Source organism: Mirounga leonina, unplaced genomic scaffold, assembly GCF_011800145.1.
Source record: "Mirounga leonina isolate KUSES-001 unplaced genomic scaffold, KU_Mleo_1.0 Mir_115, whole genome shotgun sequence".
Taxonomy (NCBI): Eukaryota; Metazoa; Chordata; class Mammalia; order Carnivora; family Phocidae; genus Mirounga; species Mirounga leonina.
Window position 1 is genome coordinate 33,890,504 of NW_023270268.1, and position 25,535 is coordinate 33,916,038.

The following is a 25,535-nucleotide window of genomic DNA, read 5'->3' on the forward strand; positions in this document are numbered from 1 at the left end:
CTGGATCTCTTGGCAATCTCAGGCAGGCAGTTGAGGGTACTGTAGAATTGTTGGGTGGTTTTCACCAAGTATCCACTTCTAAAAATTATTTTCTGAAGTATTTTAATGTACTGATGATATAAGTTTATTTTGGTAATGATTACTTGATTTTTCTGGTTCCAGGAAATTATGTACCTCTGGTTTTAGTAGAACATAGACAGGTTCCATTTTTCTTGCATGAACTAAAGATATGAGCTTTCATAAAATGAAGGCTTTGGATTTTGAGAAATTTTAAAGGATAATTTTCAGAATAATTCAAAAGAAATAATCCTATCAGTTACTTTAAAAATGTTACAGATAAACATAAATAAAGATGACCATATACCAAATGAAATGGAGTGATTCTGAGTCTTACCTGTTTAAACCTGTATTCTGAGACAATTCAGTCTGTTTAAAAGGGTGGCAAGTTTTTCCAAAAATTATTAGATCAGATTGACATAGTTTTACACACAGATAGATAAGCTGTTTGTATGTGGTATTAACTTTGAATATCAAGAATAGCTGTATATTTGTATGCATATGTGTGTGTATATATTTATCTATCTTGTCATATCTGTAGAACATTTAACTGTATGCTGCCATATTATGTAACATTTTTGATGTTCTTTGGAATTATATGTATTAAAAATATTAATATTTATTAAAACTGCATTTATTTTAATGCAGTTCCTACATTGTACTCTTCATTTTTGGAGAATGTAAGGTGATTTATAATCACACATTGATAAAACAAAGAATTAAACATATTTCTAATTTCTGAGCTAGTATTTATACAAACTGGAACTGTATCTAACACCACGTACATTCCAAAAATCTACACAACAGGGTAACTTGTTTATAAGACAGGATTAAATTACCATCAATTCTCAGTTCTGTTCAATTTATACATATAGTAGATGCACAATACATGCCTCAGTTGACTTGAAATGGGAAGTTCACTATAAATTTCTCAAGTGCCTCTTGGATCAAAGACTTACCTTACAAATAGCTTTGGTTTAGATAATAGATCACCATTATCTAATTCTTTTACAGTTGGCAGTTCACTTGTGGCAATGGTACCTTAATTAGAATATGAGCATATCTCACTCCCTAACCATGCTGGATAGCAGAAAGCTTATTATACTTGGATGTTTGGATGTTACATTCTCCAAAAAGACATCATAATTAATTATAATTACAGGGACAGAGCAGTGAGTATGTTTGTAATTTTCCAAGTCCAGATAATTTTGTAAGTTGTTTATCATGTTGCCTTATTCAAGCTACCCACAAATGTATATTTCTCCTTATTTTACGGATGTCTTAGGACCAGTGAGTTTTCAGTAGGTCAAACTTTATACTCAGATTGTAGTTTTCAGTATCCAGTGTATTTTTTGGCTACTTCACATCAATTAGACCAAGGATTGAATGTACAGTATTACAAATAGGAGCTTCTTCAGGTAAGTGAAAAGTAATACTGGTTCAAAATGATCTTTAGCTTGTGGCTCCAGCCTTCTGTGATCTTAAAGATAATTTTCTCATTCTAGATACTAGGTTTTCATTTAAAATTTATGCTGTTTTGACTGATTGACTGAAACTATTTCTCCAGCAGGTCTAGATCCCAGTTCTTTAAAAAATTTTCCTATTGTTTTAATTGTAAAGTGCAGTGTTTACTTTCTGTCTTGGTTTTAATTTTTTTTTTTTTTTAAGAGAGGGAGAGAGGTGGGTGGAGGGGCAGAGAGAGAGAATCTTAAGCAGGCTTCATGCCCAGTGTGGAGCCCGACACAGGGCTCAATCTCAGAACCCTGAGATCATGACCTGAGCCAAGAGTCGAATGCTTAACCAACTGAGTCACCCCGGTGCCTCAACTTTCTCTCTTGGTTTTGATCACCATCCTGATATTCTCATTTAGATATAAGTTCTGGTAGGCACTGTGTACATGTTGGTTTAATAGTTGAGCCTTTTTCTCTACCCACTGAAAATTAATCTCTTTCAGAGTAAAGAAAGGAAGTAGAAAGGTTAGCCTCCATGTGAAAGTAGATGCCTCTTGAGTCCATTTATTAGTGGACAAATAAAAGTTTTTAGCTAGATTTTAACTGAGAATGTTCTGTGGCAAATTCATTTTTATAACATCTTAATATTGGCTTCTTCTCCCATCCCTAGAGTGGGATATCCCCAAGGCTTACTTTTTAGCTTTTCCACCTGGGTGTTTTTATCTTACCTGAAAGATTATTCATGTGTCCAAAATCAAGATAGATCCTTGTCTTGTTAAGGGATTTATTTTCTAAGCTTCCTGGTCTTCTGCATCTAGGAACTCAGACTTGAAGTAGTCACTCAAGACATGTCACATATCACATATCCTATAACCATCAAATCATCTTGTTAACTGCTTCCTCAGAATGTCTTCTGTCTTAGTGATTCCTGTGGCTGCCATCCTAGTCAGTCTCACATAACTAGATACCTGGATGGATTGCATAATTCCTTCAGCAAACATTTATTGAGTGCCTACAGCGTGCTAATAAGCATTGTGATGGGGTAAGAGTATGTAAGAATGAATAATGTAGTCACTGCTCTGGAGGATCCAAAAGTCTAATGAAGGAATCACATAGCTAAATAGATAGTCCATTATAGTTTGGTTAGTGAATGCTATGATAGTCATAAGCCCAGGGCAGTCTTAGGACCACAGAGGAAAGACATCAGCTATTTATTTGCCTCTCTTGACTCTAGTATTCTCTGCATTCCCGTCCATCCCATATTCATTTTGTCTTCCTTAGTCACTGCTTTCTTCATATCCTTTTTCTGTTGGAAACATGACTGCTCCTTTATCCATCCCCCTTTAGTTTGTCTCTTCTTCCTATCACTTTTTCTATGCTCTGCTTAATGTTCCCACCTTAAAGGGACACTTCTTTTCAATCCAGGCTCCTGGTCCTGCCTCAGAAATATGATGTATTCATTTCCAGTATTGTCTTCTATGAATGGCTTTTCCATTTGCCCTTCCCATTCACTGTCCAAATCCTGGCCATTTTCTAAGGTTCATTTAGTTCTACCATTGCTTCAAAACCTGTTAAGCTTGTCTGATCATCTACTTATCTCAGCCATATAAGCACTCGATTTATAATATAGCACTGCCTTACATTGCTAGTGTTATTTTTATCTCCTCAAGGAGATTGTGAACTCTTCAAGCATCCCATTATGTGATGCTTTTGTATCCTTCATAGAGCCTAACACAGTGCTGAGCTCAAAACTTAATTGTTGAATTTCAGGAGTATATAAGTAAGGCATTTTTTCCCTCTAACATTAAAAGTTGGTAGATATGAGATATATTCCTTTGATCTACTGGGAAAAGGATGTTTTTAATTGAAAGTTAGAAATGCTTTTTCATTTTGCATAAAAATGTAAAATTGAAACATGGGAGGAAAAAGGAAATATGTTAGCTCACTTCTTTTCAATCAGTTTGTTCTGAATGCCTGATATGCTGGAGGTAATGGAAAAAACACTTGGCATAAAAGACATGGGTTGAAACTGGCTCTGTCATTTAATGTGGAGCTCTGAGAAAAGCCCCGAACCTGAGTCTTAGCTTCCTCATCGGTAAAATGGGGTTAATATTACTCAAGGTTATGATGAAGATTACATAAAGTAGTGGATATGGAATGCTTTGTAAACTTCAAAGCAATATATAAGTTTTGCATAATTTTGTTGTGCCCCCATCTTGGATGATAGTTATGAGTCTGTATTTTACAGAAGTATGGATTTCTATATGGTGCATGTTGTGATCCATCAATAGTAAGTTCTCTGATATTTTCAGGTCAGACTGGCTTTCTTGCCTGTCAAGAGGAAACAGACTTCTATCCTAACAAAGTAATGAGTGTGCTATGATAGAGGGCAGCTAGCTGGGACACCTAACCCAGACCTGGAAGTTGTCAGGGCAAGCTTCCTGGAGGAAGTGAAATTATTATCTAAGGTCAGACCTGAAAGATGAGTAAAGGTAGCCAGGGAAAAGTATGAGGGGGAGGGGATAAGGAAATGAGAGAGAGAGGGAGAGAATAGCTCCACTCTGGCTGGCTCTGAAATTGAATCCTATACCATATTTAGATCTGCTAAAGATGGGTGTATGTGATGATTATTATCTCTTTTGGCTGTAACTGTTTCATAGAAATGATCTAGTATCCCTTTATAGTAACAACTGAATAGAATTTATTTGCTGGGGGTGTTAACGTCTCTTCTTTCTTATGTAGCATTAATACATTTTATTTATTAGAACCACAGCAAGAATTAATTTCTTTAGACATTGGTCCATTTTATTAATTCTCTTCTGCATTTACTCTATAACTACCAATTGCGTCCTTCATGTCTTCTTTGCAAACTATTAAGAGAACTGGAAAATTGGTTTTGGAGGGGTTTTTGTTTGTTTTTGTCTATAAAAACATTTACTTTTGCATGGCTTCAGATATTTGGAACGTGTTTATAAGGTAATGTGGGGACACCTCATTTTTGCTTAGTTTAGGAAGAATGGAGAGAAATCTCGGGAAATGTTCCTGTTGGGAGTTCCAGAATAGAGAGAGCATCCAGAATGGCACCTGGCACAAAATAGACTTTCAATAGATAGCTGCTGGACAAATGGATGTGCTACATTAGTATAGACAAAACACATCAAGAGAAGGAAAGAAGATGAAAATAAATGGCAAACTGCTAAGTTAGGGTCTATAAGCTGATGATTGGGAAGTAAATTTGTATAAGGAGGCAGAAGCCTAGATGTATAGTTTCACCTACTATGCTTTGCTAAATGAGGCTTTGATATCACATAATTTTATAGTTGTCTATCAGAACTTGGTCAAAACCCTAGTAAGCTTCATTCAGCTAAGTCCCCATAAATGAAAAAATACTCCTACTTATCCCCTGTGAACCATATGGAAGATCTGAGTGATAGTTTACAGAGAGAACTAGATCAGGCCCTGAAAAAAATAGACCTACCCTCAGCTCCACTGAGCTACTGGAAGACTAGGCCAATAGTATTTGGCTCAAAACTTGTGAAAATGCCATTCAAAAACTTGTGGCGAGAATCAGCTTTCATCAGATCACTGCATCATAGCAGTATTCTTCTGCCATAATTGAAGAAGGTAATTAAGGAGAAAGGGCATTATAATTATTACCAGGGTTTTTAACGCCAGTGAATTTGGTTGGTATTGGAAACACATGCTGACTATAACATTTAGTTTTGATTTTTTAAAGTAACTCTTTCTCCTGTTTTCTACTTTGTTTTTCTACAAGATCATGGTTTGCCAATAATAGAATTTTTTAGAATTCTAAGTTTCAAAGTTGGCAAAAAATTTCCCATATACGTTAGACTGCTGCCACCTAAAAGAGTCAGAAGAGATGCGTGTGAGAATGTAGGGGAACTTATTTTGGGATATGAAAGAAATGTGTGAACTAAGAACTTTGAGGCTCTGTAGCGATGGTCTTAACACAGTCAAACCTGACTCCCCCCCCATAAATATTTCTTAATGACCACTGTACTACCTTGAAATTAAATCTATCATAATATAACTCCTCACATACATAACTCCAAAAATAATATAACGCCTTCCGTGCTTATAAGGGAGAAAAATTATCTTTTTAAAAATTTTTTAAAAATTTAAAAATTATCTTTTTAAAGATAATTTATAATGTTTCCGTATGTAAGTGTTTGGTATTGATAACTCCAGTACTGGGAGTGGCCCCTGTGCTGGGTGGTCTGATTTTCCAAAATGAAATGATTTCTAATAAAAAATGCAATTTCCTTTTTTTATTTACAGGGCCAGATGCAATACTGAAAAATACAGTTTTCTTTAAAACTGTACAAAAACGCTTTCTAATTGTAAAACTGTGGCCAGAATTTCCAGACACCCTCATAAACTTCTGAAATGCCCCTATGGGGCTTTAATGCTTTCTTCCCCACTTTGAGAACCACTGCTATATAGAATCACATAGTGTTCTAGTGTTTTACATTAAGATAGCACTACTGACCAATTAGGGTAAGTATTTCTTATTAATCATTTTATTAGTAGTACTAGGTTTATTTTGAGCCATTTATTTTTTCTCTATCTGTCCTTTGGGACCAATCAGTGTTTGTGAACCAATTGGTCATTCATAGAGATATTCTTCTTGTGGAATAGCATTTTACTCCTGATCTGAGTATAGCTAGAATAAAAAATACTGGTGAATATGTGAGAAATAGAAAAGGTTTTTTTCTTATTTTTTAATCTCTTTAAAAGGTAATTGGCTGCTTAAGTAAAAAATAGTAACTGTATTGTTATTTCTAACCAATTAAAAAATAAAATATATATGACAGTAATAGCACAAAGAATTGATGGAGAAATGGAAGTATATGTTTGCAAGACTCTTAAAATGCAAATGAAATGAGATACTATCCCTTGAAGACTAACTGTGATAAGTTAAAAGATATATATTGTAAATTGTAAAACAACCACTAAAAAAACAATAAAAATTCAAAGAGGCACAGCTAATAAGGCAGTAAAGGAGATAATATGGAATTATAAGAAATATTCAGTTCAAAGAAGTCAGAAAAAGAGGAAAGAAAGGAACAAAGTCATGATCGCTGAAACAAGGTCAGATACATTGTGTGGGCCTTTTCTGAAGAACTCAACATGCTTTTTATTGGAAGTCTTCTACAAGTACTCAGGGTATCTCCCACTTTCCCCACTCCCACACTGTCCTGTTTTACAGCTCCCAGGCTCATTCAGCACCTATCTCTGTTCCTTCTCTTTGGTACTCAGGTGGATTTGACTTTGTCACTAACTTCTATATTTGCCAGTACAAGATGTTGCATAATAAAGATACAGCGGAATGAATTGATTACTGATTTTTCTGTGATGTCTCAACGTACCTTACCCTTTTCTCTTCCCCTGAATTCAGAGACATGAAAAATGCTGTAATTGGAAACAACAAGCAGAAAGCCAATCTCATTGTTTTAGGAGCTGTTCCAAGGTATGTTTGCTATCAATCCCTTTTCTGATATTCATACTGTTCCTAATATATTTCTCATTCTCATCCATAAGACCCATCTTTTTTCTGTATTGTCTATCCTATTTTTGAAAGCCTCTTAATTTTTAAAATAAATGCTTTGAGATATATGAAGCATCTCTTTAGAAATTTTTAAGTACCGGAGAATGGAATATAAAGCAAATGTATTAATGCTTTTTGGAAATTCAGGGTAAGATCATTAACCCTGCAATAAAAGGATGTGTTGGGTAGATAGATGATATACACCAGCCTGATTCTTTATCTCCTCAGAGCCTTGGCCGGTTTTTTTGTTTTTTGGTTTTTTTAAAGATTTTATTTATCAGAGAGAGAGATAGAGCGCACGTGCGTGCACAAGCAGGGGGAGTGGCAGGCAGAGGGAGAAGCAGGCTACCCGCTAAGCAAGGAGCCCGATGCTGGACTCGATCCCAGGGCATTGGGATCATGACCTGAGCCGAAGGCAGACATTTAACCGACTGAGCCACCCAGACGTCCCGCCTTGGCAGTTTTGTATGATTGAATAATAATTTCTTAGGAATCTCAAAACCTTTTTTAATTAAAAAAAAAAATCCTGCTAGATTTTTAATCCTGCTTTTCTTTTTTTAATTTCTAATTTTTAAAATTTGCTGTTTTTTAACTTAGAAAGTTTGGTCTTTTTTCTGATGAACTGAATTTCTTTCTGGTAGACGATGATAGTTGTATAACTTTCTCTTTGCTACTCAGAACTAAGTTTTATGTGCAGTTGCTATAAGTTTTTTAATGTTTTGGTTTTTCTTTTTCTTCATTTCTGTCTTTTGATACAGGATTGATGGTTTTATTGTTTTTATCGTTAACTGATCTTAAATATATACTTTGGTAACCATAAAGCTCTCAGTAGCCTTTCTTAGGGGATTAGTGTTCAGTGTATATAAATGTATTTTAAGGAGCATGAGTGTTCTACCTTAAAACATAAAGGAGGTGGTCATAAGTGGTGGATGATTAGAGTTTGGGGAGTAGTTGCTCAGTAGGCAGGGCTGGAGTGGAAATGGGAGGATCTCCTGATTCCCCAAATGGGAAAATTGGAGAAAGATGAGTTTCCCTTGCTTGAAGAGCTGCACAAGGATTCTGAATGTTCCCTCTAGGCTAAACGTCTGTGATCTCTGAACCGTACCTCTGGATAGTGCAGGTCCCTTTCTAAGTCTAAATTTAAGATCCGACAGTACTTGGCATTGAATGTTCTGAGTCTTGATATCCTGGAGTGGCAGATAACATGGACTGTTGTGCTGTTTTGTTACTTGTGGACAACTTCCAGAATAATAGTTCTGATAAACTCTAAGATTATACATAATAGTCCTTTTGTTCAAAATGAAGAAAGTCTCTTTTGATTTTTTTTACCCAAATATTCCTTTTTTAAATTAGTAGCTGATATAAACAAATGATCATTTCCTAACTTTCTATTAGCTCACCAACCATATTTTTAGTGGGATATATTGGTAGCATTTTTCTGTCACATTACTTTTAGCTAATTTACTTTTGTTTAATTGTTTTGTCTCCTCTGTTTATCAAATTCCTTCTTTTTAGATTGTTGTACTTGCTTCAGCAAGAAACCTCAAGTATAGAGCTGAAAACTGAATGTGCAGTGGTATTGGGAAGTCTTGCTATGGGTACTGAAAACAATGTCAAGTCTCTTCTAGATTGCCATATTATCCCTGCCTTACTGCAAGGTATGTAAGGAAGTCATTTTTGTACAAGTAAAAATTAGAATCCGTTTGTAGTGTTTAAAATACGGACTGAAAGGATGAGTCTCAGGTCCATTTTCTATTAATAGGACTACTATCTCCAGACCTGAAGTTCATTGAAGCTTGTCTCCGATGCCTGCGCACCATCTTCACCAGTCCCGTCACTCCAGAGGAGCTACTGTATACAGTGAGTTTTAGAAGTTTTTGAATCATCGGTTACATTTCACTAACAGCATACCTCTACTTTACTCAGCATCTCAAAACTCATCATAGCTGTGTTACAGAGAAGTCTCAAGAAGTATTTCAGTTCTAGCATGCTAATTTGCAAATATCAAGTGTTCTAGGTATTATAAAGAAGTGAAAGATAGTATCAGACCTTGAGGAATTTATAAGCTGTTTAAAAAAAAAAGACCCATGGGGCTCCTGGGTGGCTCAGTCGTTAAGGTCTGCCTTCGGCTCAGGTTATGATCCCAGGGTCCTGGGATCGAGCCCCGCATCGGGCTCCCTGCTCAGCGGGAAGCCTGCTTCTCCCTCTCTCACTCCCCCTGCTTGTGTTCCCTCTCTCACTCTGTCTCTCTCTGTCAAATAAATAAATAAAATCTTCAAAAAAAATTTTTAAAAAGACCCATTTTGATCTCTTAATATCAAATTAAGGCAGTATATTTAATGTACTCACTTTAGGTTAAATCCAGCAGAGTAGGCTTTACAGAGAATTTGACCTGGATCTTAAATAATGGATAACATTTAGAGAAGTGGAGAGGAAAGAGGCCATTCTAAGAAAGATCTGTGTAAGAGAAAGGATGCAGGACAATGGGCAGAATAGGCTAATGTGGGAAGGGCATCAGTGTTTGTTTCAACAGAAAAAGTGAACCAGAAATGGCTTGTAGGAGGCTTACTTGCCAGGCTAGAATCCGAGAATATGTGTGAGAGAATCCAGAGATCTTTGGAGTCATTCAGTAGTTTTAAAAAACCTTAGGGATTACTAGCGGGCCTTTTAATCTATTGATTACATGGGACTGTCTTAATGAACATTATCCAGGCCAGTGTTTTTCAAACTCTCTCATCTGCAGTCCATGATAAGAAATACATTTTCCATTGCCACACAGTGTGTATGTGTGTGTGTGTGTGTGTGTAAGAATATTCCTGAGACAGTCTTCAAAAACAGTTCCACAAATGTGATACCCTCTGGTTACTAGTCTATCCTTCCTTTCTCATTTTTAGAAAAATGGCTGGTTGTGAGCCAACACAAAGAATCACAGTGTCAGATAGGACATACATAAGTCAGAGATCTTATCTAGAATCACATTTTACAAATATTTCAAGAGCATAAGCAATCAGGAGGCATAGGCAGTGGAAGCGGGGGTGGGGGCATATCATGAGTCTCCACAGTCCATCCTCCCCACATCAGATACATGCCCCTCTGGCCCATAATGGTACATTAAGTCTGTAAGTGAGGTTCATGGGTCACTTTACACAGCAGGGAGGCTCTAAATTATGAAACATCTCAATTTTACACCTCAGGGATTTGTGCAGTATTCTTCAGGGAGCGATGCCATATAAATTGGTATTGTTCACTACAACAGTTCTCAGAATTGAGCATGGACCACGATTAGCTGGACGGTTTATTAAGCACAGATTGCTGGAGCCTCCTGCCAGACTTTTTGAGTCATTGAGTCTGGGGTAGGGCCTGAGAATTTGCTTTTCTAACAAGTTTCCAGGTAACTCAGAGGCTACTGGTCCATGGACCGCTCTATGAGGACCACTGGTTTATTGTAAGCAGTCCTAAATTGGGGACATCCTCCTCAAAGCTTTATACAGAGAAGGACTCTCCTAGTAAGTATCAGTCTGTTTCTCTGAAAGTCCTATTGTGATGTTTACAAAGAGATTAAACCAATCACCTGTCTTTAACCTAGAAGTTACTCTCCAACCCCTAGCCCAGTAAGTGAGAAATTGCTCCTGGCCAACAGTTTTAACTCCTTTCTCCTTGCTTTCCAAAATGATTTTATGGCCCACTAATGGTTCACGGTACATAATTTTGAAAACTAGTCTACACCAACTTAACTTTTTTACATAAGAAAATTTAAGACCCAGGGACATTAAGTGACTTTCACAGTGACAATGTCTGTTTTATGCCTCAGAGACAATGGTGACTCTGTGAAGAATGTTGGATGGGATGATGACAGAGAGTAGTGTTTTAGTGTAATTAACTGCCATCTGTGAGTTGGACTGTATAGAGCCAGCTGGCACAGCAACTTAGGCACTAAACTGAAAACAGGGCAGTCCACTTACAAGAAGGTAGGATATCTAGTTTGAAATCCTATTTATCAGTTGGGTGACTTTGGGCAAATTATGTAACTGTTCTTTGCTTTGTTTAATCAACTATAAATTGTAGATCTATAAGACAATTGGCAGAAAGGGGCAGGTGTGAAGAAATGGGATGAAGCTGTTATTACAGGAAAACTGAGAGGTGAGAGAGCAATGGAGGAAAGAAAGGAGGTGGAAGTAATTGCAGGAGGTTAATAGAAGCTTTCATATCATCCTTCAATTGCCTGTTCTTTCTTAGCTGCTACCTGCTTCCCTGTCTTCTGCCAATGGAATCAGTTTCCCCTCCCCACTCTATGAAATAGACATGTACTTGACACTCTCATCTCTCTTTTCTTTCTATACATTTAGTACCTGACTTTCTTTGGGGTTTTCTAAATTTTTCATTTTGTTTTTAAACTGCTTGTGATAACACAAAGGGTTATACTAATAAGCAAAGGGAAAGATTCTACTTAGAGGGAATCAACTGCCTTCTGTTTTCTCACTTGGCTCTTAAAGATTTTGGGCATTCTTTTCTTTGTAAGGGAAACCCCAAATCTTGTTCATCCCAACAGTGGTACTCTTAAGTTTCCTTCCTTGCCCTCTTTTGTCTTTTGTCAAAGTGTGGTCTATGGACCAGCAGCATCAGCCTTATCTGGGAGCTTAGATCTTACTCCAAACCTATAGACATCAAAATCTATACATAATGACTATCCCCTGGGAATTTGCATGCACATTCATATTTGAGAAGTATAACTCTGGGACTATGACAGCATTGACTAGGAGGCTTGAGCTAAGTCTTCTTTTCCATCTGTGGTTCAGATCAACTTTTAATTCCCTTTGTACCCTAAGAAGAAGGGGATTCTTGGAGAGCCCTGCAGCAAATTGGGCAGATTCTCCTCTCTCCTACTGCACCAACTTGTATATTGCTAAGTTTCAGCAGTAGGCAGAGAACGTGCTCTAAGTGAGGAGTTGATATTTTGCAAATTATCTTGTGAAAATTGAAATTAGCTAACTACAGTCTTATGATTCTTACGAGTAACTGATACTTACCACAACATCTCAGATATCAAAACTGTCAAGTTTTATTTTTATACAGTAATTCCTCCTTATAGGCTATTTGTTATTATATATCTTATCAGGTCACATTTGGTTTCACAACAGATTTCTGTCAAGTCTTTTGAAATGATTTTGTCTTATTGTGGGGATATAGGCTGTTTATGAGAGAGAGATTGAGAATTTCTCATTCTGGTATTTTGTTGTTGGGGATGAATATTGAAGCCCCTCGTCCTTTACCTAAACAATTTGGGTGACTCTCTTGTTTTTGTTTTGCTGTGTTCTTTAAAGAGACTTGATTTACTGTGATTAAGTTAAGAAGCTTGCGTATGTACCTCCTCATGGAAATAGTTTGTTAGATGTATTCACAGTGCCTAAGTTCCTTGTTGCTGTGCTCTCTTTTCCTTCGACTCCAGGATGCCACAGTGATACCACACCTCATGGCACTACTTAGCAGGTCCCGCTACACCCAGGAGTACATCTGTCAGATCTTCTCACACTGCTGTAAAGTAAGAACCAGAATAAATGTTCTCCATAATGTAAAATCTTCTGTGCCCCCAGGAGATGTGCCTTCTTTGTGTGTCCTCCCAGAGAAAACCTGTACATATATAATTATGCAGACCTATGTATATTCTCCCCCCTCCCCTGTTTTTATATGTAAGCAGACCTATGTATATATCCCCTTCTCCTTTTTGGACACAAATGGTAGCATTCCATACATTAAGTCCTGTACCTTGCATTTTTCATTTAACGTATCTTGAAAGCTATTCCATATTAATACATAAGGAGTTCCCTTTTTTTTTTCAACAGCTGTATAGTATTTTACTATATAGATATACAATAATTTGTTTAACCAGTTCTCTACTGTTGGACATTTGCCTTGTTTCCAGTCTCACATTATTACAAAACAATGCTGCAAAAATACCTTGTGTAAGACATTTTATAAGAAATGACATTGCTGAGTCAAAGAATGTGTGCATTTGTAATCTTACCACCTACTGTCTTGTATAGAGGTTGTGCCCTTTTATACTCCTACCAGCAGTGTGTGATCAAAACTATTTCCCCACACCCTCATTGTTGGAAATTGTTTTAAGTGATCTCCTATAAGGAAAAATGAGAGATTCTTCTCTGCTCTTTGTTGAGAGAAATTTCTGTTCCTAAAAGGGCCTCAACCTAAACTGAAGAGTGCTGCAAAGTGCTACATCCTTTGTTTCATAGTTTACATACTGAGTGTAGTCTTTTGATAGCCATGGGTGATTATGTATTTGAGATCTTTCAAAATTTCTGCACATTTGCCAATTTCTAACCAAATGTTTATCTTCTAATGATTCTATAAATTTTTCAGGACAGCATTACTCATCTACCTATATTTATAATACAAAGATAAACTGAAGAGTTTGGGGAACTATAGAAAATAAAGGAAAGAGAAGTGAACACCTACATATGAAACCAGGAAGATCACACATGTACGCTATTTTAGAACAGTTGCCCAAATAAATGAAAATTAAATCACTTGGTTCCAGAAAAAGTATTATTATAATTTAATTGTTTAACTCTTACCTCCCAAATCCTAGCAGGCTTTCACAGCCTATTCAGTCCATTAAGACGTTTAGAATTTAAGGATTTTGTCAAAAATCTTTGAAGTTTCTCTTCCCAGATTGCCTTGACCGTGTGTAAGTCAACTCATAGGTCCAGGGATGTCAAACACTCCCTTAATCTTTTGAAGTAGGCAAAGAAAGGCTTTGAGAAACTGACAATTTTGTTGCAATTCATTTGCTAAAAATGAGCTGAACTTAATAGGGTGTAGAATTTTCCAACAGTGAAGTCTTGTAACCCAGCCCTGGCAGATAGATAAAGGAGGATACTCCAGAACTCCTGTGCCTCATTAAAAATCTTTCTGTGTCTATACCTAAGTGCTTCAGAGCACAACATCTAATAGTTACAACCACAGTAATCCCAAAGGGACACTGAAAATTGGACCTGGAGGTATAATTACTACATGTCAAATTATTATGTTACATTATGAGAAGTTTGAATAATCCCATTCCAGAAGTTACCCAAATAGCTTTTAGAATTACTCATCAGAAACTTCTAAATCCCTTTAGGCTTGCTCATCTAAAACTTCTCAGTACTTTTTAGCTGAAATCATGGATAAAAGAAAACCATTAAATCATTAGTTCAAAAGAACTAATGGAGAGAATCTTATGCTGAGCAAGAATTTATAGGCATCTTCATGCCACTAACAGAGCTGAAGATGTTATCAGAGCAAATCACCTTAACTCAGATTTCTTTTAGCCTGGTAATTAGCATTTGCCACTGTAATTAAATGACCAATTTTAAGTGTTCTGAGATATAACTAAACGTTAGGAAATATTATAGCATTTATAAAACCAGTGACAATAGCCTAATATTAATTTTTCTACTAATTTACCAGCATGAATCTTTGAAAACAATTAATCTGATGATCTCTGTATAGTTATTAACCATAAAAACCTTTTATTTTCATGCTGTTCAATTTGCATATAGGCTTAAAATAAGATTTATAATAGAATTTTCAGACTCATTCACAACTTTGCATATACATTTGACCCTTGGACAAGGCGAGGGTCAAGGTGCCAGACCCTGCTCAGTCAAAAATAGGCATATACCTTTTGACTCCCCTAAAACTTAAGTACTAATATAATCCTGATTATATCTTTGAAATTCTCTCCCTGATTTATTAGGGAGAAAAGAAAAAAAGACTAGTAATATTAAATTGTTGCCACTTCTTAAACAGGTTAATCAAACTTCTGAGACCTGTCTTTTGGAGTTTAAAATCTTGAGGGCTTATTTGCTTCCCACCCTATGGATGTTGCCTCTCTAGCCCAGGTCCATGTGGGTTTATTTGAAGAGACCTAAGGGAGACTTGATAAGAATCAAATGATAGCTCCTTCTCTAGTTGGTTCAGCCAAAAATTCCATTCCTTGCAATTGTTTTTACACAATCCTATGTACAACCACAGAGAGGATGAGGAAGAGCTTCTTTTGTAATAATTATTTCCTGTAATCTCTGGGGCAAAGAAATTGAGAGATTAAAAACTACATTATCTTGTAAGAGGCAGGGAACAGTTATGTTAAATGAATTGCATTGTGCTTGATCTTTTTCATAATATAAGTTCATCAGTACAGATATTCCATAAGTGATCTAGCTTTTAAAGATGCATGCACATGGATATTTATTGAAGTGATGTTTGTAATAGTAAAAGATTATAAACAATCTAAATGTCTAACCATAGGGTACTAAAGTATGGGTTATCCATACAGCGGAATAAGGTCAAAAAAGAAATAAGAAAGCTCTTTATGTATGCATATGAATGATTTCTGGGAAATAGTATAAAGGAATAAAAGGTTTGAAGCAATATGTATAGTATATGTATAGTATATATAGCACATATATGTAGTATTCTACCATTTGTGTTAAAATAGGGGAAAGGATATACTTAGGTATTTGTATATGTATGTAAAGCTTGAAGAATATAAAACAATCTATTAGTATTAGGTCACTTCAAAGCAGAGGAACAGAGAGAAATACAGAGACAGAAGAGCCGTGAGGTGCAAGGGTAGAGGCAGTAAGTACCCTGTCTACTTAGCTATTCTCGTAAACACTGCCAATATTTAAATTAGGATGTTAAAATTTATATGGAAGGCAAAAAAAAAAACACCTTAGTATGTCAGCCTAGTGTAATTTAGGCTTATCTTCACAATTTATTCTAATTACCTACTTGATACTACGTAAGAAAAAAAATAGGTCATATTCTTAGGAGACCCTTCTTTTCCTGGGCTCCCCATTATAGTCTCCACAACTATCTTTATATTGAATAAGCTGGAGACTCATGTTTCAAATGAGACAATTCAAGTAAAGCATTTAAAGCAGTGCCCAGCACATAGCAAGTACCCAATAATTAGTACCTATGATTAGAATTCCAGATGCATGGATGAAGATGAGGTAGGAAGATAAAGAGCATACTTCCAGCCTGTGCCCTGAGAATGTCAGTATCTTTAGTTGTTCTGAAAGCAAGCCTGCATTATTCTGGGTGGATATGTAGGGATAAATATATCAAGCAGTGTATGCAAGAAATTTATCCTCATACTCTAAGAGTTTGCACTGAGATGGGGCTGGCTTTACTAATGTTCAACAGAACATTGTTTTTAATAGTGAGACATTAGAAACTGCCTAATATATGTAATGGGGGTTTGCCTGAGTAAAGTGTGGAACATTTTGCATCGAAAATCAGAAATTAGGGGCGCCTGGGTGTCTCAGTCATTAAGTGTCTGCCTTCAGCTCAGGTCATGATCCCAGGGTCCTGGGATCGAGCCCCACATCGGGCTCCCTGTGCAGCCGGAAGCCTGCTTCTCCCTCTCCCACTCCCCCTGCTTGTGTTCCCTCTCACGCTGTCTCTCTCTATCAAATAAATAAAATCTTTTTTAAAAAATCAGAAATTAGAAGTTAGTAAGGAAATTGCTGAAGTGTTTTTGTTTTTTAAAGGAGCCTTTTAATGCTATATAAAATGTTCAGGGAATTACTACCTATAAAATAGAATATAGCTGTTTTCTGATTCAGAACTATGAATACTGATCTCCCCACTTCAGATGATGGATATTTTGGTCCAGGAAAGAATAAGCATCTTCAGGATCATTGTTACTTGGCTGAATAGTGGGTTGGAAAAATTGATTGGAGAGGGTTTTTTTTCTAGACTAGCAACTGGTTTTCTCTGGTGAACCCAGATAGGTAGCCAACTTTCAGTGCTGTGTTTTTCTCTTCTGAATAATGATAAGCATGAAGTAGCATCCTTATCCTTGCTTTGACTTCATTATGTGGGCGGGTAGTACATAAAATCATTGCGTAAGAGGGGCACCTGGCTGGCTCAGTTGGTAGAACATTCGACTCTTGATCTTGGAGTTGTAAGTTCAAGCCCCATAATGGGTTATAGAGATTACTTAAAAATTGAAAAATATTTTTAAAAAATCAATGCATACAAACTGGCAATTTCGAAGACTTGCATTAACCTTTAGCTTCTGTCACTTTGAAGATTTCAGTAAATTGCTTAGTAGAAGACAGTTGGTGAAAAATAAAATCGTGAATTTTCTCATTTCTCTACCTTCCTACTCTAAGAAATGGTAATTTAAGAAGAGAAATGAGATAGAAACAGAAACCAAAACACATTCACTTCTCTGTATGGAGTGTTGTGTTTTCCACCATCCATAATTCAAACTTCCCTGATGTATTGAGGTAGGTTAAGCTCTGGTCCAGTTCTTCTTGCATTTAATTAGTTTTAGAGTTCCTCTGACTAGTTCATCAGTCTAAAGTTGCAAGAATGACTACTACTCTCTCCAGTGGCATAGTGTAAGGTTGTGCACATGAAATGCAGAATTCACAGTGGTTCTGTTGCTGTGATGGTGTGTTATTTAAGAACTGCAAAGGGCCTGTGCCAGGATAGCTTCTGTGCCCCCTTCATTATTTGGGGGTAGGTAAGGAAGCAGTAGTTCTACAGAACTGGGATGACATAAGAAATGGCAGCCCTTTGTCTACCCTGCTTTATTAGGAAGGATTTGTGCAAGAGAAGGGCAGCTGACAATTTGTAGTAAATGAACTTTTCTACATTTAAGTAAGTGTTTTGTTGGAATGAATCATTACTCTTTTTAATGTTATATTCTCTTTTCTTACAGGGTCCAGATCATCAAACAATTTTATTTAACCATGGTGCAGTTCAGAATATTGCTCACCTACTAACCTCAGTATCTTACAAAGTAAGATGTTAAAAATTGTGGCCAGATTTTTGTACTTTAGTTTTGGTTTCTAGAGTCTTGAACTAGATGGAGGCCCACATATTTTATTGCTTTGATAGATATTGGGATCAAGAATAACATTTTATCAATAAAATGTTATGGGGCATTGTTTTACCTATAGAATCCTCTTTAAAAATTTTTAAAAGCTACCCTTGCCTTTTCTTTTCTTTTCTTTTTTTTTTTTTTTCAGAATATGGTTGTGGCTTGATTTATTATTGATTTTCAGTCTCTTCTGCTCTGATGTCAGTGCCAAAGCTGCACATGAGGTGATGCCTTGAAGTATGTAGGAACAATGGCTTGCTATATCAGGAAATACCTTGATTTCATATTTGAGACCTGACTTAGCCACAGTGACTCAAACTTAGAGCATATACCCACATATACATCAACATTTAAAATGTGTTACAAGGGTGCCTCGGTGGCTCAGTCTGTTAGGCGACTGCCTTCGGCTAAGGTCATGATCCTAGAGTCTCGGGATAGAGTCCCGCATTGGGCTCCTTGCTCAGTGGGGGGTCTGCTTCTCCCTCTGCCCTCCACCCTGCTCTTGCTCACTCTCTCTCTCTCTCAAATAAATAAAATCTTTAAAAAAAAAAATGTGTTATGTATTTCAAAATGTGAAGTCTCATAAAAACTTAGATTTTTGTCTGATGCTTTGTTTTTTAATGTGTTCTGTTTTGTATTTTGATTAAAAAGTCAAAGGTTTTCAGACTTGTTAATTAAATTTCCTTCACTGTATTTTATATTTGGGTAAACAGCATCATGATATTTTATCAAGCATTAAGTTAAAAATTTGGTCATTTCATTGTTGTCCAACTAGCAAGTTATAGCAGATAATGGGGCATTGTCATTGTGTCACATTAGAGCTGGTATGCCATGACTTTGACGCAGAGCAGAGAGAGCAGTAGTCATTTTTGTCTTCTGTCCTCGTGCGTGCACTGATTCTAATCTGGTCTATATTGCAGCTTGCCAATACCTATGTTTTCCTACTTCAGACATCCAAAGTTTGATCTTGGTGAAGCACCCACAAGGATAGGAATGGGGAATGGAGCCAGCTTGAACTTAGCCAGAGGGAGGGAAAGGAAATATATACTGAGAGCTGCTTCCTCTACCCTGTGCCTCATGGAGGCTGAAACCAGTCAGCACTGGCACATCAAGAAACAATTGCTGGGGTGGCTATTTACTGTTCTTCCTCTTCTCCATCCTCTAGCTTCATAAACTCCCTCAGTTCTCCCTCTTTTTGTTTTGTTTTCTTTTCTGCACCAAGCTTCCTTATATACTATAATAGATTACAGGTTGTGAAAGGAAAAAGGTTTTGGTAACATTTTTCTTTTGCCAAGGTTTGCTCCATTGTCCCAAGTATCATTGGCATATTTTAGGTCCCGTATTTTAGGTGTGCACATGCTGTGCTGCAGATCATTGCTGAGATGAGGGACAGGGCTTCTTCACACTTCAGCTACCTATCCTGCCAATCTCAAATTCCACATAAGAACATCATATTGTAGACGCAGGCTTGGAAGTGAGGATTAGATTGTCTGGTGAGAACTGAACAGCAAGAATGAAAAATAACAGTTCTCATAGGAGCTCCTGCAAATTGTAAAATATATTGTATGTGGTCAAGGGTTTGACCCGTGTTATGGTCCCAGACCAGTAATCTGGTTTTGAGGAATAGTAGCACAATTCGTAAGTGGTTTTTTTTTGTCGTTGTTATTGTTGGTTTTTTTAATTTAAATTCAATTAGCCAACGAATAGTACATCATTAGTTTTTGGTATAGTGTTCAGTGATTCATTAGTTGTGAATAACACCCAGTGCTTTAAAAGTTACATTAGGGGGTGCCTAGGTGGCACAGTTGGTCAAAGCATCTGACTCTTGGTTTCGGCTCGGGTTGTGGTTTCGGGGTCACGGGATCAAGCCCTACATCAGGCTCTGTGCTCAGCGTAGAGTTTGCTTGGGGCTCTCTATCCCTCTCCCTCTGATCCTCCCTCCTCTCTCTTTCTCAAATAAACCTTTAAAAAATAAAATAAAAGTTAAGTTAGTTTAGTCCTTTCCAGATTTTTATTGTAACTTTGTTTCCTTCTGTTCTCTTTGACACAACCCCATCCCACACACAACTATAAGAGTACACTTTTCCCCCCCCCATTTTTTGTCTTCTCTTCAGTTCTCTGGTTTGTATTTTGGGAAGAAGAAATGTCCCACTTGAAAGGCAGTTGGTAATTAAGTGTTAATGAAGCTCTCTTTGATTTACCAACATTGTATTTTGTACATTGTTCTTTTAAATTTGCTTAGGAATTTATCTAATTAAATTTTAGTTGCTACTTCTTCCTGTTTTTTCTTTTCTGTTACTTCAAAATTAATTTTAACTTTTTATAATTAAGTTTAACTTACTGTACTCCAGATATTCAGGTGTTATTTTTATTCCCTTGAGGCCTTCTTTTAGTATTTTAAGCAGATTTAAACAGTTGTTTCTTCAGAAGAGTTTAGATCTGAGACATTAAAATTCATATTTGCAAAATCAAGATAAATGCATTTTTTTGTTTATTGTTACAGGTTCGAATGCAAGCACTGAAATGCTTCTCAGTTTTAGCTTTTGAAAACCCCCAGGTATCGATGACCCTGGTAAATGGTAGGCTGGAACTTTCAGTGGCACCTACATGATTTAATTTATGAACTTTGTATATTTAAGGAGTTCCTTAATTCTTGTTGTTTGTTTTATTTCTAGTTTTGGTTGATGGAGAATTGTTACCACAAATTTTTGTGAAGATGTTACAGAGGGATAAGCCTATTGAGATGCAGCTGACATCAGCAAAATGGTAAAAGTCAAGACAATGTGGGAAGAACAGCAGCGCTTTATCAATACGTTAGAGAACTTTTGGACAGCCTAATTAGCTCACCTCCAATCCCCATCTTGTTTTAGGATTTTGGAATTTGCAAGTCATGGGGTTGTCTCACATTTTCTTAAATGGGCATGAGTTTTTTACTCAGTGTACTACTAGTAGCATGCAGAACAGCAACACTCATATAACAGCTAAGACGATCACAGAAAATTATTATATTCTCAACGTACTCTCCTTGTATTTCAGTTGAAATAATATAGAATTAGATTTAACTAACAAATTTATGCTAAGAATTAAGAAAATATAAAGATAGGAAAATCATGGAGTGAGAATTAGTTGAAGTTGATAACCAAGGCATGATTTCAGAGAATATGGCTTCCTCATCTTTAGAAAAACAAGACAAAATTTCTATAGAGATGTGACCGTTTATAAGATAATTTATTAGTACAAGTCCTAGCTCATTTAAGCATTCAATACATGTCAATTCTGTAATTATGAATACATTTAATAGATAGGTTGAGCACCTGTTGTATAAGGTTCTTTGCTAAATTAATTGTTCCAGTATTTAAGAATTTGTGGCTTTTTAGTATTTCAGGCGAGAATGAGAAATTTTCAGTGAATTACTCATGCACAATGAATTGTTTTTGTTTGTTTTTTGAGTATATTATTTGTATGCTTGTTTGCTTTTTGTCTTCAAAAACCTTTTTGCTAAGTAAGATAAATGCTCTCATGGAACTGGTTTAAGAAAATGTAACAAGTCTTAAGATGATTAGAGCTATAAACAATTCAATCCTCTACAATCTAAGTAAAAATTTTATTGTTTTTTTTTTTAATAGGTTTCTATAAAAGCCAGATTATGGAGTGTTTTAACCCCCCCCCCCCCCCCCCCCCAGTTAACTAAAGGACCCTAATCCAAAAAGGAAATTCATTAATTTAAGTTTCTGAAGTGTTCAGTACCTGCTTAGGGAGTACCAAGTAATTTTATTCTTATTCAAAGCCAGATATAATTGTGAAGGCAAATTGTTTTTCAGTAGAACCAAATCATTGACCAGTTGTCAAAGCCTATGCTGGCGAACTCTGAAGAGTTATTAGTTAATTTCTTATGGCTACCGCTAAGAGTTAAAAGTTAAGTGCTTTTTCTGTGATACTTGTACTATTGCTATTGGAGTTAGACTACCTCAGCTTAGCTTGATTTAATCTTAGACACTATATGAACTTTATATTTTATTTTTAACTCCCCCCCCCTTTTTATTATGGAAACTTTCTCACACGAAAAATTTAGAAAAAATTATAAGGAACTCCATTGTGCCCAGCACCTAGCTTTAAAGTTTATCTGTTCATTAAGCCTTTATTTTTAAAACAATTTTGTATGTATTTTTGAAAAATATCTGAATTATTGTTGTATATATCAGTTAGTTGTTTTTGAGTATTAAATTGGCAGAACCTCATCAAAGGTAATATGAAAACCTCCCTCAAGATAAATAAGAGTAGCTGTCTTTTTTTTTCCATAAAATCCTAAAGGCAAGGAATTTTTCTTTTAAAGCTTTAAAACACAAGCAAAAACTTACTTTCTGCCGTCTTATTCCAGTTTAACTTACATGTGTAGAGCTGGAGCAATTCGGACAGATGACAACTGTATTGTATTAAAGGTGAGCTAATTAATTCTCTCTAAACACATGCAAAAGTTCCCCAGCCATAGGTTTTGAATATAAATATTGGTATTCCCATTTCTTTTTTTTCTCTTATTTCTTTTTATACATTTATAACTATGGTATATGTGCATAGCATAAAATAATATTAAAACACCATGCTTTTGTTTTTAATGGAATGCCATGTAGTTTTAAAAAATGATTTTTAGATGTGTCTTGAGAGTCAAAGTGAAGTAGTTCTTTTCCTGTCACACCTTTTTTATTTTTATGGAAAGTAGGAGGATCTAGAAGTTGTAAAAATATGTAAAATTCAGATGAATTAGAAAATATATTTTAATCCTTGATTTTCTTTAAGTTTGCAACATAGTTTTATAGGAAAGCAGTTCATTAGCTCTGTAGACAAAGACTTTATATCACCCTCATGGCAGATAATCAAAAGACATAATGAAAAAGAAAAAAATAGCACATGAAAACCATCAACATCATTGTGACATGTCAAAAGCAACTAGAACTCAGAAAAACCCAGGTAAGAGACTGGCCCTAAAAGTTACAAGACCTGGATTCTGGTTTCAGCACTCCCACCCCTGACTGACCTGAGTAACCTTGGGCACCTCCCTTATTCTTTTGTTGCCTCATGAAAATGGAGGCAATAATTTTTGTTCATCTATCCCACAGGGTCATTTTGAAGATAACAATATATTAAATATATTAAACATCTTATTAGCTACAAAGAACAAAATAAGTGTAAATAAATTGATTATGTATCATCTTACGATCGTGAGATCTCGCATTATCAGTGTACAAAATGAACCTAAGAATAAAAGAGCATTAAGACTAATGTTTGCTTTAGTCTTTGGTGAAGCAAGTCAATTAATTAGAACTGAGGACCCACTAAGTAAGCATCATTGTGTAGAGTTCTAAGGGATTCCATGCAAGTAACCTTGGTTTATTTGCTCAACTGCTCTACCCCTCCTCTTCTCCCTTATTGGTAAACTAGGTCAATAGCATCTTCTTCATGTAGTAGTTGTGAGTGTTAAATTCAATAATCCATGAATTTATGGTATTAATAAATGTTAGTAACTGTTCAGAAAAAATAAGAATAAGGCTTTGCTCTTGGACACCTAGGATTGTATTATAAAGCCTGCACTAGCCTGATAGGAAATCAGTAGTGTACAATAAAGTGCTAAACTCTAGGAACTTAGAAAAGAGCAAAGCACAGTTGATTACAGTAATTGAGGAAGGCTTCCTATAATTATAGCATTTTGGTTTCCATTTTTGTGGTATTGTTTAAAGTGGATTCATCAGCCTTAGAAACAGTAAATACATGGAATATTTTTATTGAGGACCTAATGTAGATAAATTACCAAGACCAGCACCAAGATTTTTGAAGGACCTCAGAAGTAAAATTGAACTAGCAGGTATAGTCATTCTAGGGAGTGATTTAGAAAACCTAGGAACTATGATTGATGCATTTCACTCACATTATAGGAAAACTCATGGAATCTGAGTACTGGTAAGATCACTGAATTTTTAAAGCTGTATTTTGGTTTTGTAGGTATTGATCGCACCCCAAAAATAAAAGTCATCCCAGTCATATATTATTCACTGAAGAAAAGATAGCATACTTTTTCTACAGCACAGTTGTTCCTGATTAAACTGCTGGATGTCTTTTATCAGCACCACGCTCTAACCACCTGAGCTAACCGGCCACTTTGCTGGATGTCTTTTAAATAAATAAATACATAGATGGGACAGAAACCTCAGACACGATTTATTAGGGATTCTTAAATGTCTTTTATAAGGTTGTGTAATAAAGTTTCAATTTTATCCATTCCAAAAGCCTGATTAGAGTTTGTATTAATATGCTTTGATTGTATGATTAGGGTTTACTGTGCCAGCACAAATGATTAATATACACTGAACTTTGTTTTTACATTCCAAACAACCTTTCATTCTCTGAAACATTTGATCGCTAACTTGACTGCCAATAAAAACCATTGAGTTGATTTAGTCACTATATGCTCTCCATCAAGCTTTTTGCCTTTACCACAAAGCAAATAATTAATTTCACTACCTTCCAGACACTGCCTTGTTTGGTTCGAATGTGCAGTAAGGAGAGATTACTAGAGGAGAGAGTTGAAGGAGCTGAGACACTCGCCTATCTGATTGAACCAGATGTTGAGCTACAGAGAATCGCTAGCATAACTGATCACCTCATTGCCATGCTTGCTGATTATTTCAAGTATCCCAGCTCAGTGAGTGCCATCACTGATATTAAAAGGGTATGTTCTGTTTTCTTTTCAGCAGCTCAAGTAAGGGATTTTTAAGAAGTTTTTCTTACTGCTCACAACTTTGAACCAATTAATAATTATAGTTCAAAGCCCTTTTAAATGAAGGAATCTTTTCCCTTTGATAACATAGATGATGTTTTATGGGTTTTTGAATCCAGTTTGTCTCATGTAATTATCAGAAATTTTTCACTAAGCAGGTAATCAGGAAGGAAGAAAATTACATCCCTAATTCCCAACTAAAACCCAAAAATAGTGGGGTCTCTAAGCTGGGTATTTATATCAACATTATCTTATCCTGTTGAGGTTCCCAGAATCATCTCTCTTGCTGTATTCTCGTTCTTTAGGTCAAAGGTAATCTTCTGTGACAGGTGATGTGAATGGCCTTATTTGACTCTCCACCACTGTCTTTCTCTTTTGCTATCTTTTCTAACTTTTGTTATCTTCTTCTCTTACCTGGCTTCAGTTTTATACTGTGCTTTGGGCCTGCTAGTGTCAGCTAAAGCACTATTTAACCTCTAGTTTGAGACCACCAAGAACCAAACTGTGCTTTCCTCAAACTTTTTCTCAAACTGTAAGTTCCTTAGAATAGTTAGATATTTCTTTTGACTTCGTTCTTCTCAGCCTATTTGTCATATCCATTTCTCTAAGCGTAAGAAAACAACATTCAATTAGAGAAAGTTTATTTAAGGAGGTCATGGTAGAGAGGCGCCTGGGTGGCTCAGTCGTTAAGCGTCTGCCTTCGGCTCGGGTCATGATCCCAGGGTGCTGGGATCGAGCCCCACGTTGGGCTCCCTGCTCTGCGGGAAGCTTGCTTCTCCCTCTCCCCCCCCC

At 36.2% G+C, this 25,535-nt stretch overlaps 1 protein-coding gene across 3 annotated transcripts in view; it reads left to right on the forward strand.

Moving 5' to 3' along the window:
• Nucleotides 1-25,535, forward strand: part of ARMC8 (armadillo repeat containing 8) — a 105,288-nt gene that overhangs the window by 32,265 nt on the left and 47,488 nt on the right. For 2 of the 3 annotated variants that reach the window (XM_034995553.1, XM_034995572.1), the window contains 9 exons: nt 6,928-6,999; nt 8,593-8,735; nt 8,840-8,937; nt 12,524-12,616; nt 17,813-17,893; nt 20,478-20,553; nt 20,650-20,740; nt 22,353-22,413; nt 24,495-24,695. In XM_034995553.1, the coding sequence (XP_034851444.1) occupies nt 6,928-6,999; nt 8,593-8,735; nt 8,840-8,937; nt 12,524-12,616; nt 17,813-17,893; nt 20,478-20,553; nt 20,650-20,740; nt 22,353-22,413; nt 24,495-24,695 (916 nt within the window). The remainder of the gene's footprint in view (nt 1-6,927; nt 7,000-8,592; nt 8,736-8,839; nt 8,938-12,523; nt 12,617-17,812; nt 17,894-20,477; nt 20,554-20,649; nt 20,741-22,352; nt 22,414-24,494; nt 24,696-25,535) is intronic. The other variant, XM_034995563.1, reaches the window with a different exon arrangement.